This window comes from Micromesistius poutassou (genome assembly GCF_964030765.1).
Source record: "Micromesistius poutassou genome assembly, chromosome: 11".
Classification (NCBI taxonomy): Eukaryota; Metazoa; Chordata; class Actinopteri; order Gadiformes; family Gadidae; genus Micromesistius; species Micromesistius poutassou.
Genome location: NC_140281.1, coordinates 1,264,454 through 1,282,558, shown reverse-complemented (window position 1 = coordinate 1,282,558; position 18,105 = coordinate 1,264,454). Strand labels below are relative to the sequence as shown.

Here is an 18,105-nt window from a genome sequence, read left to right as displayed (position 1 = left end):
TAAGGTATATATATATATATATATATTTATGTGTGTGTTTTTCTCTTACTTTTCATTGGAAAAAAACAACAAAAGCAGGGCATTCCTCGCGCTGACCAGGAGTCACATGCGGTGCATTAGCTGTCATGTAATTGGCTCCGGGACGTCCCGTTCACGAGGGTTGTAACGCAGTTACTGAGGGGGGCTCAGTGACGTACAGACGCGCTGCTGCTACTTTGGGAGATTTTATCATTGGTCGAGACGGTAAGCATTTTTATTATGGTTACGATTGAAAAAGATGATCGTTTAATAAGTGTAAGAGTTACGCGACCAGCCTCAGTGAGTGTAAAGACGGGAGTCCACACATGATTAAAGCATAAAGTAATATATTTATCAGAATTTTAAAAAAGAATAATTGAAGAATTTACATGTAATCTGTATAATCAGTTGTGGGTGTAGTGTGAGGATGAGTGAGAAGTGTACTGTGGGGATGTTGTAGGGTGTAAACACAACCTACAACTAAACATAAGACTAAACCCAATAAAGTCACAACCAGGCTGGACTGGCCATCGGGTATACCGGACAACGGGATTTATGGGCCGACCACACAACTTTTTAATTTTTTATTTGACATTATATTATACATTATACAATGTGTTTTTTTCGTAACATGATATAACCTCGTATATAATCGTACAGGCTCTGTTAGAAGCGTTCAGAAGTATTACGAGTCTCACCAGTTCCCTGCGCAGACAGCAGGGGCGCTGCTGCACCCTTTCCAACGTTATCACTCAGGAGAGTGGACGTTATCAGTGGTCAACAGCCCCATAGCTTTGGGCCAGTGGGTTCTGCTCAACCTACTCGTACGTTCAGAAGGCCGTTATCATTGGCTCTATGGTCTGATGTGGTCCACAGCCACGCCGTCATCGATATAGTCTACAATGCCGGACAGTGGCAGGTCAATATTGATGCTCTTACGCCCTGCACAATCTAGGTCTAACAAATGCTTCTTATTTTGAAGTGAGTTGTAAAAATCATCTTTCTGGAGAAGACGAGAGGGGTTGCGCCAGAGATGGAGAACAGGTCGCCCAAAGGGAGAGTCGTGGTAAGATGCTCTCTCTTCTACACACACTGTACACTGGTGTTTATTGTTCCAACTGCTGTTTGATCCATGCGTTGGACTACTTGGCTTTCTTTCTTTCTGATCTGGATGTGGATATTTTGTGTTCATGATAACAAACCTAAAGTCACTTTACTTGTAAATGTTATTACATTTTCATAGAAAGATATGGATGGAAAATAAATTCATACAATTCATAAGAAGATGTAATTCCTATTTTGATTTTCTTTATTTTGACCAAATAGAAATACGTTCATGTTTTGTGTCTTATATAGGCCTATAGGCAGTGTGCGAAATACGGGGGGGGTCCGGGGGGGCTGCCCCGGAAAGTACTTTGTACTATGTAGTACTATGTCGCCCACAAAGTACTTTGACTTTGCGCCTTGACGTCTGCTAAGTATGCTATGGGCCTACTGCATGAGAAAAATTTTGATCGATATTGCGCAACAATCGGGAGATGGGGACCCCCCCCGAATGTTGAAGGATATTTCGCACACTCTGCCTATAGGCTTACGGTTGCCGACCTACTGAGGCTATAGGTGACTGATGTATCGTATAGTGTTTGTTCATCTGCGTGTCCCAACACTGCTGTGTGCTGATCCCAGATCACAGACGAGTGGCCCGGCTACAGCCTGAAGCTGTTCACCTACCCGGAGCACTACCACGAGGACGTGGAGAGTGTTTACATACCGCACGGTGTCATCATGGACCGGTACACACACACACACACACACACACACACACACCTATATACACACCCACACATTCATGGAGGCACACAACGCTCTCTCTCACAAACACTCTCACACACAGACCCACAGGAACACTCGAGCATGCACACAGACACACAAGGCACACACACACACACACAAACTGATGTAGGCACTCACACTCATACAGGTACACTCTCACAAACAAACACACACACACACACACACACAGGAACACTTGCACACATACACACAGGCACACTCGCATGCTCAAACAGACACACACACACACACACACACACACACACACACACACACTCATATATGCAGGTATGCACGCACATTCATGCAGGTACACACACACACACACACACACTCACACACAACCAGATTGATGACTTGATTGTTATTTATTTGTGTAACGTGTGGCGCGTGATTGGCCGGAGCAGAATCGAGCGTCTGGCGCGCCACATCATGGAGGACATCTCGGACCAGAACATCATGGTGCTGTGTGTGCTGAAGGGGGGCTACAAGTTCTGCTGCGACCTGGTGGAGCACATCAAGGCCATCGGCCGCAGCGTCGACAAGTACCTGGAGACCCGCGTGGAGTTCATCCGGCTCAAGAGCTACCTGGTAGGACGGGGCGCACACACACACACACACACACACACACACACACACACACACACACACATGCACACATACACACATACATACACACATACATACACATACACATACACATACACATACACATACACACATACATACACACATACATACACATACACATACACATACACATACACACATACACATACACAAACACACACACACACACACATACACATACACACATACACATACACACACACATACACACACACACACACACATACACATACACATACACATACACGCATACACATACACACACACATGCACAAACACACACACACGCACAAACACACACACACACACACACACACACACACACACACACACACACACACACATACATACATACATACACACATACACATACACATACACACACATACACATACACACATACATACACATACACATACACATACACACACACACACACACAGGGTGCCCTCAGATACAGTTGGATTCAATGGGTATTTAGTTGATTTGAATTTAGTTGATTTGGAAAAATGTGAGTAAATACATGGATGTTACTATATCAAAAATCTTCCAGTCAAAGCCTAAAAGGCAATTTATTTATTATGTAAATTATTTAATTATTCATTATTAATTTTTATTCAAGGTCGTAACCATGTAGGCTACATTTATATTTCCAAAGTAGTAGTGGTTGGAAAGATAACAATGTCGACCTAATATAAACAAGTGAAATCAAGCCAAAATAATGAGTAGGAAGACAAAAAAGTGAGTAATAAGTATAAATACTATAAAACGTGAGCGAATGTGAAATATTAAGTACCATGGATCAGGTACCAAGGAATTTCCCCGCACGTTGACACATCTCTGTCATTTTACCCTATCGGCCAGCAGGGGACGCAGTTGTGCATTTAATTTGCATGCGCCACTCGGACGTTTCAAGGGCGATGGATTCTCTGCTCAACTACTGCAGCGGTCGCTGAGCCTCGTTCGTTGCCTAGCTTCTCGATTAGCCGTTACCTGCTGCCATAGCTATCTTTGTGTTCACAACGAGCTAACGCAGGAGCAATAGGCTGTGTTCAAACATCCAGGTTAAAGGTCATCAGAGGACATTGTGTGTGAGCTGATGGCCCAAGATGCTCTCACACAAGTGATGACATGACCACATGATAAACCTGGATGTGCAGAGAGTCACGTGGCCACGGGCAGGACAGTATGATGACGTATGTGTGATGACATCATAAATCAATGTTGGGATCATGTGACCTGCCTGCAGGAGGTCAGACTCTGGCCACGAGCTATTCCCTCATTGCAGTAATGCAGTGAAAGCATTTAGAGTGGATAGTTTATAACGTACTTAATGTCACATTGTAACATTGTAACATTTCAACTAGCTTGTAGCTTAAAAGGAAATGAACGTATCTGTAGTCAATGCTGATCGACAGGGATTTCAATAAAGTTGCCAATCAAATTAAATTTTATAGCTGAGCAATATTTGACAAAAATCATTAAGAATTATTTTATTGGAATACCTTTTCGCAAGTTTTTTAAGCCAATGTATTTTGTATTTTGGTTCTCCAGTGTCAAATGAATTTGCCTAACTCTCATAAAACAGGCAACAGATCCGCTAGGGAACAGCTGCATACCTAGATAATCCTGGCCCAAAGTATGTTGGTACCGTAATTACAGTATTATTACTAGTTATTTGATAAAAAAAAAACGTCAAAATCATTAACCTCAACCCACTACTTATCATATTACATTAAAAAACAAAATGTATTTATGAAATCACTTAAAAAATATCTTCTCAATGACAACACATATAATTATATGTTATTACATTATTATATTATTAAATCGTGATTCATACCACTAAACGGTTAAATTGGTTCTTCCCCAGAATGACCAGTCCACAGAGGACCTGCAAATCATAGGGAGCCAGGACCTGTCATTCCTGCGGGGGAAGGTGAGTACCAGCTCCCCCTCTAGTGACATCACACATGTCCAATGGAATGCACCGTCTGGTAGGAGGACTCTCCCACTTTTGTGGGAGAGTCCTATTGGTACAACAGGGGCCCTTTATGTCTGGCTACAGCCCTGCTGATAGACCTCCGTTCCATTAGATGGCGCTGTCTGATCAACTGTTATTGGCAGATGGGGACATTAATGACAGACGATGGTGAAAAGGGAACAGTACTCACTCTGTTATAGTCTAGGGCAGTGGTTCTTAAACTTTTTGTCTGGCGACCCCACAAAAAAGTATGGCGAGGTCTGGTGACCCCACTTTCCCCAAACCCGAGAAAACCAAACAATCACGATTAAACAAGTGTAGGCTGCCGCTATATCAGATTGCGAGCGCACACACACACACACACACACACACACACACACACACACACACACACACACACACACACACACACACACACGTAACACACACACACACACACACACACACACACACACACACACACACACACACAGCATTAGGCCTACAACATTACATGAATTATATTTATGCCGATAACATTAACGGTATTTTTTTATTTCCCTTTTCTGGTTTACTTTAACAATTTCAATGGGAAGGGTGGGCCTGCTTCCGTGAACATAGCAAGTTAATTCTAGGAGGAATGCTGCATACGGCGACACAGAGATTTTCCTCCACGGTGCTGAGCCGACATCTGTATTTATTTTTTATATATGCCAGGGACGAAAATGTCTTCTCGCACAGATAGGTCGACCCGAAAGGCTGTCCATGGCAGCCTTGGACAATCCGGGGTATTCCTGCGCAACAGACAGCCAGAATTCATCCAGTGTTTTTGAGGCAAACGATGTCTGCATGGTTCGGTCACTGGATAGCTCAAGCAGCGCATCTTCGAGCTCAGACGACAGATCGTTTGAAGAGCAGCTGGTGACTGGTTGTCGTATCCAATCATAATTCTCCACATTTTCCGTCGGAAAATATTGATGGAATTTTTCGAGGAGGCTTGGGAGATGAACGTTGATGGAGGCTTTCAATGAATTGGCATTCACGTCATCCTCCTCCAAAAAGTCATGCAGCTCCGAAAACATCTCAAAATCCCCACTCTCCGCACGGACTGCCCAACGCTGCAACTTCTTTGTGAAAGCATTCACTTTGTCCGCGAGGGTCAGGATGTCAGTGTTGAGGCCTTGTAGTGACAGGTTGAGTGTATTTAATTTGTCGAATATGCATGACAAATAAGCAAGACGGGCTATCCATTCCGAGTCAGTGAGATGGTGCGCAAAAGCGGAGTTCGCGTCTGAGAGGAAGGTGCGCACCTCGTTTCGCAACTCAAACAGGCGTGTAAGGACCTTGCCCCGTGAAAGCCACCTAACTTCAGAATGGAAAAGAAGGGATTCGTGTGTAGACCCCATTTCCTGACAGAGAAGGGCGAAGAGTCTGGTATTTAGTGGGCGAGATTTTATGAAATTCACCATTTTAATTGCTGTCTGGAGAACATTGTTAACCTCGGGCTCAAGTGTCTTGGATGCCAGGGCCTCTCTGTGGATAATGCAATGAGTGACCTTGACGTGTGGTGCAACGCTAAGGACCTTTGCTTTCAGCCCTTTGCTTTCAGCCCTTTATTTTTCCCCAACATAGCTGCCGCACCGTCTGTGCATATGCTTAGGCAGTTGGCCCAATGCAGCCCTGCGTCTTCCATCCAACCATTGAGACAATTTAAAATGTCCCTGCCGGTACACCTTCCTTCCATCGGAGAGCAGAACAGCATGTCCTCATGAGGTTTTCCTTCAAAACTGTAGCGAACAAACACCAATAATTGCGCGACACTTATCACGTCAGTAGACTCATCTAACTGTAAAGAAAACCTGCCGTTTTTTACTCTCTCGATTATCTGACTATTTCATGTCATTAGCGATCTCGTTAATGCACTTGGACACTGTATCATTGGAGAGGGGGATTTGCTTGAGCGCACTTGCGATCTTTTCACCATGCATTGTGGTGGTCATCGCAATTGCTGCAGGGAGGATGAGGTTTTCGGCAATTGTGTGTGGCTTTTGTGCTTTTGCCACAAGGTGGGCCACTTCGTGGGCCGGTCTTCTGTCCTTGCAGGGCAGCTTCTTTTCGCAGAAAGAAAGTCATTGGTTTCATAGCGTCCTCGGGATGGTGGGTTTCGAGATGTTGTTTCATTTGAACAGGTTTTAAGCTCTCATTCGCCAGAACATCGCCGCAAATCACACATTGTGGATGGTCGAGGTTATCTTTAACTTGGCAAGTGAATCCATATTTCAGAAATTCTTTCTGATAATGCCGACGCCTCGTTTGTTCCTTTTTATTCTCACCGGCCTGTAGACTTGTCCCATCTGAGGATCACGGAGGAGTAGATGGCACTTCCGAGCTTTTGTTGTTAGGCTACCTACTGTAATGTGTTTTTGTTTTGTTTTACATCAAATAGCGGGAGCGGGAAAGCTTGTTTTTTTTACATGTATTTTTATTGTTGGGAGCGGGAAAGTTGAGCGGACCGGTAGCCCATAGGCTGAACCAGATCTCGTTGAAAGACGAAACACATTTTCTCTCTCTTCTCTTAACTGCCTGTAAATAAGAAAAAGGCAGATGTTCCCCAATATTATTTTCCTTTGTTTCACCTGGCATAATAATAATTTCAGACTGAATACAGAAAATAATTGGCGACCCCACGGAAGTTTTTGGCGACCCCATTTGGGGTTGGGACCCCTAGTTTAAGAATCACTGGTCTAGGGCACGTACAGCATAAAACATGTGCTCATGAAAACATCCACACGCACAAACACACAAACACACGCAAACACACAGACACTCACACACTTCTGTCTGTCAGGGGGTCAACAAGATTGTGCAGTGGCTGGGGTGTTCACCTTCCAGCCAGAAGGTTCTGGGTTTGATCCCCAATGTCCCTGCAGCCTAACTTTCGACATCCTTGAGAGCCCCCTGACCCCTACCTGCTCAGTATGACCTGTATCTGAAATCGCTTTGGACTGAAGTGTCTGATAAATAACCAAATAGTTAATTGCCTTTTTTAGGCCAATTCTATGTTTGTCTTTTGGTGGACAATAAGTCAGGGAAAATAAAAACGAAAATGACTCAAATGTATTAATTTCCCCCCAACTGTAACCCTATTGGCTATGCTGTTTGCTTATGTCACAAACCAAGAGCGTTCATCTGCCTCTAATTAACAAACAACAAGAAACCCAAATCCCGATAAGCATCGATGATTTGGACCGGCCGGCCTTTACGGCTCAATCACAAAGTCTCGTGAAAACGAGCCAGCGGGATAACCGCGTGACGCCTCAGCAGAGGTGGACCTTCAGCCTCCCCCTGAAAGGTCTCCCCGACACCACGGCCCGCCGGCCAGCACCCCGTCCTCCTGACTCAGCAGCAGAGTCAGAGTTCCTGTGCACACGCCGCGCTCCTCAGGGAACCATACCTCCATGTTAGAGAGAGGACAGGAGAAGCGTGCGTCCGTTTCAGCCCAACAAGACCTTCAGAGGGACAGGGAGGGCTCGTGTTGAAACGGAAAGGTACGAGAAGCAACGTCCCGAGGGAGAGCGCGTGTCAGGTGTTCCGCCCGAACCGCCCGTCAGCGGAGAAGGATCCTGCATGATGTCACGTTCCAGAAGTTCTCCTCCTCCTCTGGAATGTGTATTAAAAAAACAAAACGCAAAAAAATTCGTAAACTTTCCTCGACCTGATATCTGTCTTGTCTTACAACACGATGCGGGGGGGGGGGGGGGGGTGGGGGCCCGTGGGGTCGGTTAAACAAACACATCCATCTCCCCGTTGTGGTTTTAAACATCTGGACGATTAACCACTGTGGTGGTTCAACACTTCCAGTGGACAAGCACCCCCCCCCACACACACACACACACACTCTCTCAGGGTACATTCTTACAGCAACCCCTGGCTGAGATGATGCTGACACGGCTGTGTGTCTCGGTGTTCGGCGGCCCGTAAATACCCTGGAAGTGCAGCAAAGCACGTTAGTCACCCTTCAAAGTTCCTCCTCTGCTCCTTATCTCCGTTCTGTTCCCCTCCTCCCCTCCTCCCCCCCCTTCATTCACCCTCCGGTGCTGCATAACAGCTGGGCAGGTGTAGAACTCAAAACCTTGGCCAAGTGTTGGCTGATTTGCCTGTGTTCCCTCCACCCCACCCCCCCACAAACCACAGATCCAACATCTCCCTCCACCTTCCACAGGTAACCCTTGATAACACAGGGGTGGTGGAGGGGAGTGGAGGCGAGGCTGTTGAGGTTATTTGATCCCAAATGTCCGCAGCCTAACCCTAACCCTCACCTCTAGGCATCCTTGAACCAAAATGCCCCTAACCCCTACCTTCTCCTTAATATTAGACTTTACTCATGAAGCAGACACTTTGATCCAATCGACTCTCGAGTGAATTCAGATGCAGGTCGTTCAGGAGCAGGCGGGGGTTAGGGGTCATCTAAGCTCAAGGATGCCTACAGGTGGGCTATGGACCTCGGGGGGGGGGGGGGGGGGGGGGAAGTCGGGAACAGACCCCTCACCTCTAATACGCTATCCTGTGTGTCATTTCACCGACCCCCTGTCTGTCTGGATTCACCGGAAGGTCTCTGGTGGTGATGAAGGCGTCTGAGTGCCTGTGTAGTGTGAGGGTAAGCTAGTTAAGAGCCGGGGGGGGGGGGGGGGGGGGGAAACAAGCCGTCGCTGAACCCAGCAGCCAGGGTGAGGCCGCTGGGCACTCTGAGGTGGGGAGGGGGGGGGGGGAGGGGGGGGTGGCGCTCTGCTGCAGACACTGGCTGCTATTATGGGGAGGGCTGAATGGGCCGTCTGTGTGTGAGCCGTCGATGTTTCCGTACAGATTGTTGCCATGGTGACGTGTTTTCTTCCCACACACACACACACACACACACACACACACACACACACACACACACACATGCAACCGCATGTACATTTTGTGGACACTGCTCTGATTTGAAGATGTTTTTTGGAGAATGGTACATACACAATGTTGTAGTGTTTGGTGCTAAGACGACACCTAAAATTACCTTTCTGCCCTTTTTTTTTCTGTTTCATGTGATCCAGAACGTACTGATAGTTGAGGTAAGTGGTTTTAATGTATTTGCATTCAGTTCGCATGCTTGTTTCATGATTGTGATCAGAGCTTTTCTGCTGTATCATGACCCTTTAAAATGCTGCTCATGGGGTCTATGTCTGTCTGTGTCTGTCTATGTCTGTCTGTCTGTGTGTCTCTCTCTGTCTCGATGAAACCTCACAAAATAATTCAAAACATCTATTTAAAAATGTACAGACATTGCCCAAGGCAAGGCACCAGAGAGCAATAGAAAAACATCATTCTTCCCTCTATCTCGAAATTCCCTTCCTCTGTACCTCTATAATCACACCCCTCCCAGCCTTCCTCTCCCTCCCTCCATCTTTAATCACTCTACCCCCTGCCACCCAGGCGATCGTCGACACAGGGAAGACCATCAATGCTCTTCTGAAGCACGTGGAGACCTTTGAGCCCAAGATGGTGAAGGTTACTGCGTGAGTCCTCTCTGTCCTCTCTCCAGTCTTCCTCCTCTCTCTCTGGTTGGGGGAACTTGTAGGTGGTGGTCGAGCCATAAGGGCCGGATCATCATAGTAAGACATAATCTCTCTCTCTCTCTCTCTCTCTCTCTCTCTCTCTCTCTCTCTCTCTCTCTCTCTCTCTCTCTCTCTCTCTCTCTCTCTCTCTTTCTTTCTTTCTTTCTTTCTTTCTTTCTTTCTTTCTTTCTTTTTCTCTTGTCGTCTCTCTCCTCTCGTCTCCCTCCCCTCTCGTCTCCCTTCCGTCTGGTCTCTCTCCTTTTCCTCCTCCCTTCATCTCTCTTCCTCCTCCCCTCGTCTCTCTTCCTCCTCCCCTCATCTCTCTTCCTCCTCCCCTCCCCTCTCTTCCTCCTCCCCTCATCTCTCTTCCTCCTCCCTTCATCTCTCTTCCTCCTCCCCTCGTCTCTCTTCCTCCTCCCCTCGTCTCTCTTCCTCCTCCCCTCATCTCTCTTCCTCCTCCCCCTCCTCCAGGGGATGTGGTCTGATGGACACCAGAAGCTGGTATCAGTCTTCCCCAGACCCGCGGTCGTCTGTGTGCACGCCCAGTGCACGCCCTGTTCCCTGTGCCCTCCCACCCAGACCACAGAGAGCAGAGAGCAGATAACCAGCCCTCTGCTGCTGCGCTGGCACTATTGTGTCTCTCCTGTTGTGGTTCTTGTGTTGTCTAGTTTGACTCGACCGAACACAGGTCAACAGCACTCTGTTTTGGCACCTTCTGTTTTGAAATGTTTTGAAACTGTTTTGAAAGAGTCAAATATTGAATCATTTATGAATAATCTTACATTGAATGTAATACTGGATACATTTATAATATATTTTTAAAGACAAAATGATTGATTAATTAAACAATGCAATACTTTTTCACAATAACTATAATCTACCACTGGCGGTAATGCTGTCGTGTCTTTTTCAGTCTGCTGGTGAAGAGAGTGCCCAACATGGTGGAGAATCTTCCAGACTGTAAGCTGTTGTGTTTCCCCTGTCAATCATTTAACAGCTCATTTAGAGCTGTTTTCCCTGGGGGGCAACATAACCTGGGAAGGGGGGGGGGTATATTGGCTATGACACATATGTCCTGTTGAATACATGTCAAATCAATGACTATGTTGTTGTTAGTTTCAATGAAGTTGAACACCTTGTACATATGATAGAACAGAGAAGTCCGTACTATGTTCAATGATGGACTATTTGGGCCGATAAGAGTTACCTAATTAATCAGGAAAATATAATTTTCAGGTTACATCATGAAGCAGCCAACTAGCGAAGCTAACTGATTTAAAGAAATAAAAATAATCACGTCACCATGCCAACGCGACACTCGTAATGACGCCAGCGCTAACTCTTCCCCTTCCCCGTCTGACGGTGCTCTGGGTCGGCCTCGCCAGACGTGGGCTTCGAGATCCCCAACCTCTTTGTGGTGGGCTACGCGCTGGACTACAACGAGTATTTCCGTGACCTGAACGTAAGCACCGATCCTCCCTCTGAAGCCTTTGAGCTGACCTTTGAAGATCAGAGAGCGAGAGAGAGAGAGAGAGAGAGAGAGGAGAGAGAGAGAGAGAGAGAGAGAGAGGAGCGAGCGAGAGAGAGAGAGAGAGAGAGAGAGAGAGAGAGAGAGAGAGAGAGAGATGAAAGAGTTGGTTGGTGGGGTGTTGGGCAAATACTGGACATCAAACGCACACTTTTCTCTTTTGCAGAAACCAAAACACACCTAGCAGGTATCTGCCTGGTATTGAGTGTGTGTACTGTAGTGTGTGTGTGTGTGTGTGTGTGTACACTTCCCGTTGTGTAATTGGTGTATTCCTTTCCCCCGTCTCCTTGTGTATGTTGTGTGGAGCCCGTAGCTCACATGCCTCAGTGAGAGCGTGTTCTCACTGCTCTGCGCTGACAGAGTACAGATGCTGAGCGAACGTTCCTCTGTGCCTCCCACAGCTCTCCCACCGTGTTGATGTGCCCATGAGCAATATCTGGGCAAGAAGGGGGATCTCGTTAAGTTTATTTTCAGAACCCCTTTATCACAATATTACAGCCTCAAAGGCCTCTAGTGTGTGTGTGTGTGTGTGTGTGTGTGTGTGTGTGTGTGTGTGTGTGTGTGTGTGTGTGTGTTCGGCACTGGGATAAAGTTGAAGGATGGAATGTACTTTTTACAAACTTTATCACCTCATATCTTCATCCTTAAGATGAATTATGAACTGGAGTCTGCTGCCAGGCTGCATTAATGAAACGATGCAGCTGTGTCATATCTTTCTGAAGTTAGATTTAGGAAATGGTCGGAAAATGGAAAACATATTACAAGATTAGGTTCAATTGTACTCGTCGTTTTTGAAACTGATAAAGGCCTGCAGCAGGGGCCTGAATGAAAAAGACAAGACAAATCGTACAAATAATATAAAAACAATATTGCAAATAAAATATTGAATGAATTATATTAAACTTTGCACATCTTTCCCACACAAACAGACACACATGCACACATGCACACACACACCCCAAGCGTACCCCATATTTAATCTGCTGTGCCAGGTATTTGATTTCCAATGTAATATCTTTACCTCACTCTTTTATTATCATACCTAGACACAGTCATTTATATATCTATCCATGTGATATAGCATTATGTTAACATTAACTCCTCTCTCTCTCTTTCTCCCCCTCTCTCTCTCTCCCCCGTTCTCTCTATCTTTCTGTCTTTGTCCATCCCTCCCTCTCATCCCTCTCCTTTCTTCCCTCCTCATCCTCTCTGTCTCTCCCTTTCCCTGTCTCTCTCCCTTCCTCCCCCCTCCCTGGTTCTGCCCTCCTCTCAGCATATTTGTGTGATCAGCGAGGTGGGGAAGAGGAAGTACAAGATCTAAGCGGAAAAACCTGGAAACGTTGGAGGACATCAGCCTGCTGAACATCCTCCTAGCTCATTGTAGGTCTTACTCTCTCTCTCTCTCTCTCTCTGACGACATGTGCTCCTCAGTTTGTTTCCCCGTACCACATCTTTTATAAACAGCCCGACACGCTGCGAGGTTGTTTTCCCGATTCCTCTCGACCGTTGCTAATTCGTGGTGCCGTTCCAGACGTAAACCGATGCGAGTTGGCGTGCAAGATGTACACACGCAAGTGTTTGGACGTGTTAATGCATAATGTCTTAATTTGACAAATATGTGTACAATTTTCTTTCGTAAGCTAAACAGTTTTTTGCGACACAAAAAAACACAACGTAATAAAGATGTTTTTTTTTTCCACAAAGAATGTTGTGTGAGTTTTTCTTTTTTTGCAATCCTAACACGTTAATGTTGTACATCTGCTCTCTAGTTGAGACATCAGTTTGACTGGATCACGGGGGCCGTGGGAGACGAGACAATGGGGAACATACACACATACACACACACATACACACACATGCGGACAGACAGACGTGCCCATGTGCTGCTGACAGATTGACGGGTGTCCTGGCACCGCACAGCGCTTGTGGTCGCAACGGCGCTCGGACGCTGGCTGCCATGACAACCAGGGACTCTACGACACCTGCTCCCCCCCCATCTGTCTGTCTGCCTCTCTCTCTGTTTGTCCATTTGTCCGTCTGTGTCTGTCTGTCAGTCTGTCTGTCAATGGCGTTCTGTATTTCTGCCTCAATATATGGCTGCCTGCCTTTCTTGCTCTCTGTTTGTCCATTGTTCTGTCTGTATCCATCTGTCTTTCCTCGTTTCTGCCTGTCTCAATTCCTGCCTGCTTGTCTGTCTGTATGTCCAGTTCTGCCTTCCTGCATGCTAGCCCCGTCTCTCTTTCTGTCAGTCTGTCTGTCTGTCTGCGTGTCTGTCTGTCTCTATGTCTGCATGTCTGCATGCTTCTCTCTCTGTCTGTCCATCTGTGTCTGTGTTCAAGGCATGTTCCTAAACTCTGTTCAACCATCACATGGCATCCTGCAGAACGGAAGGGCTCTCTCTCTCCCTCTTTATGTTGTTTAGTAACAAACATCAGATCTGTGTTCTGTTTCTTTAATCATAGGTGGACATGGAGCCCCAGCCAATCACGTAGTGATCTCACAAAAGTGAGTCAGTAGTCCTTGATGAATGTCAAATACGTTGTTCTTCCACTTTGACGATCAGCGTTTTTGTTGTTTCAAAGGCATTCCTCTCTGAGTAGTGAAGGGAGTATTGATTACAAAAGTAAACATTTTACAGTTTATAGCATCCAATCTATTATCTTCACTTAACTACTCATTACAGGAGAAAGCCTGGTTTGAATAGCTGGTTGAGGCACGCATGTTCATTACCAGACTGATCAAAGGAATTCCGTCCTGCCTAATCGAAATCGAACAATATTGTAATACAAAAATTATGTAAATTTAGTTAGGTTACACTTAAAGTGTATGTGTGTGTGTGTGTGTGTGTGTGTGTGTGTGTGTGTGTGTGTGTGTGTGTGTGTGTGTGTGTGTCAGGGCCCCGGGCTGGCGAAGGGAGTCAATTGCGCGTGTCGCTGGCTCTATTATGCATGGCTTCACTCAGGTTCTCAGGGAGGGCTTCCACGCCACGCACCCTTGGCTGCTAATCGCCTCAAAACCTAAACAGCCGTCAGACCACAGACCCCCAAACACATACACATGCTCAGACACACACACACACACACATACACACATACACATGCTCACACACACACACACACACACACATGCTCACACACACACACACACACACACACACACACACACACATACAATCACACAAACACGCATCCTCATACATGCTCAGACAGACAGACACACACACACACACACACACACAACACACCACTACACACATACAGATACACATGCTTGGCTTGCACACATGCATAGACACACAGATACACACTCATGCCCATATGCATTCTCAAGACATGGTCATACACTTAAACACACAAACAGACACACACACACACACACACACACACACACACACACACATACATTCAAGGCGGTGAACCCGTCAGAGCTACTGGTGTTGACTTGAGGCCTCCCGCCATCCCGGAGATTTTCCGTGTTCGTAACTTCACCCCGACGACCTTTGACCCCGGCGTGTCCAGACCACCTGAGAGTTGCCAGGGAGCTGGCCGTGTCCTCTAGACATGTCATTAAACACTAAATAAACAGGATTTACCTTATATTGTGATTTATCTTCCTGTTCCAAAAACACAAGAGCCACATGAGTTACTGTCTCATTTTTATTAACAGAGACAGAAAATATAGAGACCAGGGGGAGAGACAGGGATTAGGGGGAGAGAATGAAAGGGGGAGAGAGATAGAGAGAGAGAAGCAGAGGATGGGGTATAGTGGGAGAGAAAGAGGGAGAGAGAGTGAGTGCGAAATAGAGAGAGAGAAAGGGAGGGTGACAGAGAGAGAGGGAGAGTGAAGGAGCGAGAGCGAGGAAAAACAGAAGTAGACAGAAAGAGAGAGACATAGAAGAGGAGAGATAGAGAGAGAGAACGGGGAAGTCAGAGAGAGAGAGAGAGAGAGAGAGAGAGAGAGAGAGAGAGAGAGAGAGAGAGTTAGAGGTTAAGAGGTCGGGACCACTTGCTGATATGGAAATATTGTGCTCGTATGTCTGAGCTCGACCAGGAGTAAAGCAAACACACTCTCACCAACCCACCGTGGAGATGGGCTTCTTAAAGACCACTCAAGAACCTTCTAACTATGCTCATGTGTGAAATAATGGAAGGAAATTACCTCCTTATCTCTCCACCACAGAGGTAGGAAAAGTGCTAAAAAAGTCCTAACCCTAAGTACAATAACAAACTAAATGCACATTAAAATATAAAAAATGTCTTAAAGGCACAGTGCCTGCAGGTGGGATGCATTTTAGAAGCTTAAACTAATTTTTCTTCTTTACGATGTGCAAAGTATAAATACCCCAATATGGAATTAAAAAAACACGAAAGAACTTGTCTGTCAAAATAGGAGTAAAGGTATTTAAAATCCCGGCCAACCTCTACAAAAGACTCTTTTTGTGTACCTGCCTACCAACAAAGGCAAAAAAATAGAACTAGCACTTCAGCTCAGCGATTATTCTATCAGCGGCCTCCACACCTCCACACACCTCCACCCACGCCTTCGCCACTGCCCTTCCCACGACAAAGCCCTCCACCCTGGGAAGCCAGTGTCTCACAATGTCCCCTCCCTCTCTCTCTCTCTCTCTCTCTCCCCCTCTCCCCTCTCTCTCTCTCCCCCTCTCCCTCTCTCTCCCTCTCTCTCTCGGTCTCCATGCATGAGCGAGTGAAAGTGAGATGGAACACACAAAAAGAAACGAAAAAGTGAATATACAAAATAAAGCCTTTCATGGGTTCCTGGGCCGGTCGGGTGGGCTTTGTCCCGGGCTACCAGGGGAACAGTGGAGGGCCGGGTCGCTGGAGGAGGGTACAGGTACAGACGCGGGACAAAGAGGAACAAAACAGGGTGCACAGAGTGGCCATTGTGCCCACGTGAATGGACACACATGTGCGCTCTCTTGACATACGAGAGACGGCGGGGTTTTAAACGGAGCGGGGCTTTGGGGGCTTGGTCTCAGATCACCAGATACACGGATTAAGATTTGTTCTTGTTCTGCTCTCCTGGTTCTGGTTCTTACTGGTTCAGAAGTAACTGTCACTGTTCCATAGTTTCTGCCGTTTCTGGTCCAGAACCGGTTAAAGTATGAACTAATTAGAACCCGGGGTAACTGTAACTGTTCAAAAGTTTCTGGTTCCAACAGGATCTGGTCATAACTGGCCCGGAACAGGTTTTGACCGGCTCCGAGTAGAACTCCAGAAACAGGAGTTCACTGAAGCGGTTCCGGAGTTTAGGCCCCACACAGCGTTACACACACAAAAACATTGAGCCTGTCAATGATTTCTGATACACTCTGCGGGGGGTCTGCCCTTTCACTGAGTTATATGAGGAGAAATGGAGATGGGAAGGTAATAGAAGAAAATACATGTATCAAATTCTGTAGTGACACACATAGAGGCATATGGATATAGACTTTCTCTTACAAATACTTTCTCTTTTGCCTTTCTCTCTCTCTGTCTCACTGAGACACACTCACACATGCGCGCACACACACACACACACACACACACACACACACACACACACACACACTTGATCTCTTTCAAACACTTTGTCCTATGACCACTTTGTGCTCTCAAACAAAAAGCCACCATTAACTATCTTCCATAAAGCATGATAGATGCTGGTGCTTTAACCATGGGGCTCTGACGCATGCCCAGCCCTCTGCTCAGGACGCAGTGTTCCAGCTGGGGTGTTGGCAGCTGCAGGGCCTTGTCCACAGAACCAGCCCACAGGCCCACATGTACACACCTGCACAGAGAGCACACACTTACACACCCATTAAAAACACACACACACACACACACACACACACACACACACACAGACACACACACACACACACACAGACACACCACGGATGCACATCAGCACGCATGCACACACACAATCATACAACTATACCATCCTGTACTACTATGCTATTCCATAATACACCATACCATACTATATGCCATATCATATACTACATTTGTTACCACTACACACACACACTATTCTCTACTACTATATTATGTTAGTATATGCTACACATGAACCTCCTAAGATGGCGCAATTTGGTTCGCTATCTTGGTATATTGGGCAATATCACATGATTGAGATCTCAAACTCGGGATATTGTTTTCATCACGCGTGACGGTCGTCTTGTCACGCTATTAATAAACCGCAGATAAAAACAAATAAATCCAGGCAAAAAGTGTTATCTTGTTTATTTTTGGAGTGTTCACGTGTGGTATATACTAAAACAATGAATCACCTCAGGCTCCGGCGAATAATTGTTAATTATGGTCTCCCATCCACAGCACAGTGAGTCACCCTGTCCATCTCAGTGTGTTTCCTGACACCTGTGTACCACACACCAGGACATACTGTTCCTCACACCTGCACCCCTACGTGTTCCCTTGCAACCAGCTCCTGCCCCTGCCCCCCCTCCCTCAACCAGTACATCTTAGCCTTAAAGACCTGTAACAGCAAAGCATGCCGATCATTTTTGGTGTAACCACACA

At 46.3% G+C, this 18,105-nt stretch overlaps 1 protein-coding gene across 1 annotated transcript; it reads left to right on the top strand.

The window, feature by feature from the left end:
• The first annotated feature begins 194 nt into the window (after positions 1–194).
• prtfdc1a (phosphoribosyl transferase domain containing 1a) lies at positions 195–13,189 on the top strand. The gene is made up of 10 exons (XM_084475361.1): positions 195–243; positions 1,001–1,084; positions 1,705–1,811; positions 2,259–2,442; positions 4,355–4,420; positions 9,535–9,552; positions 9,914–9,996; positions 10,949–10,995; positions 11,421–11,497; positions 12,837–13,189. The coding sequence occupies exons 2-10, from the start codon at positions 1,052–1,054 to the stop codon at positions 12,882–12,884; spliced, it is 663 nt and encodes a 220-aa protein (XP_084331487.1). The 5' UTR covers positions 195–243; positions 1,001–1,051; the 3' UTR covers positions 12,885–13,189.
• Positions 13,190–18,105: the final 4,916 nt, after the last annotated feature.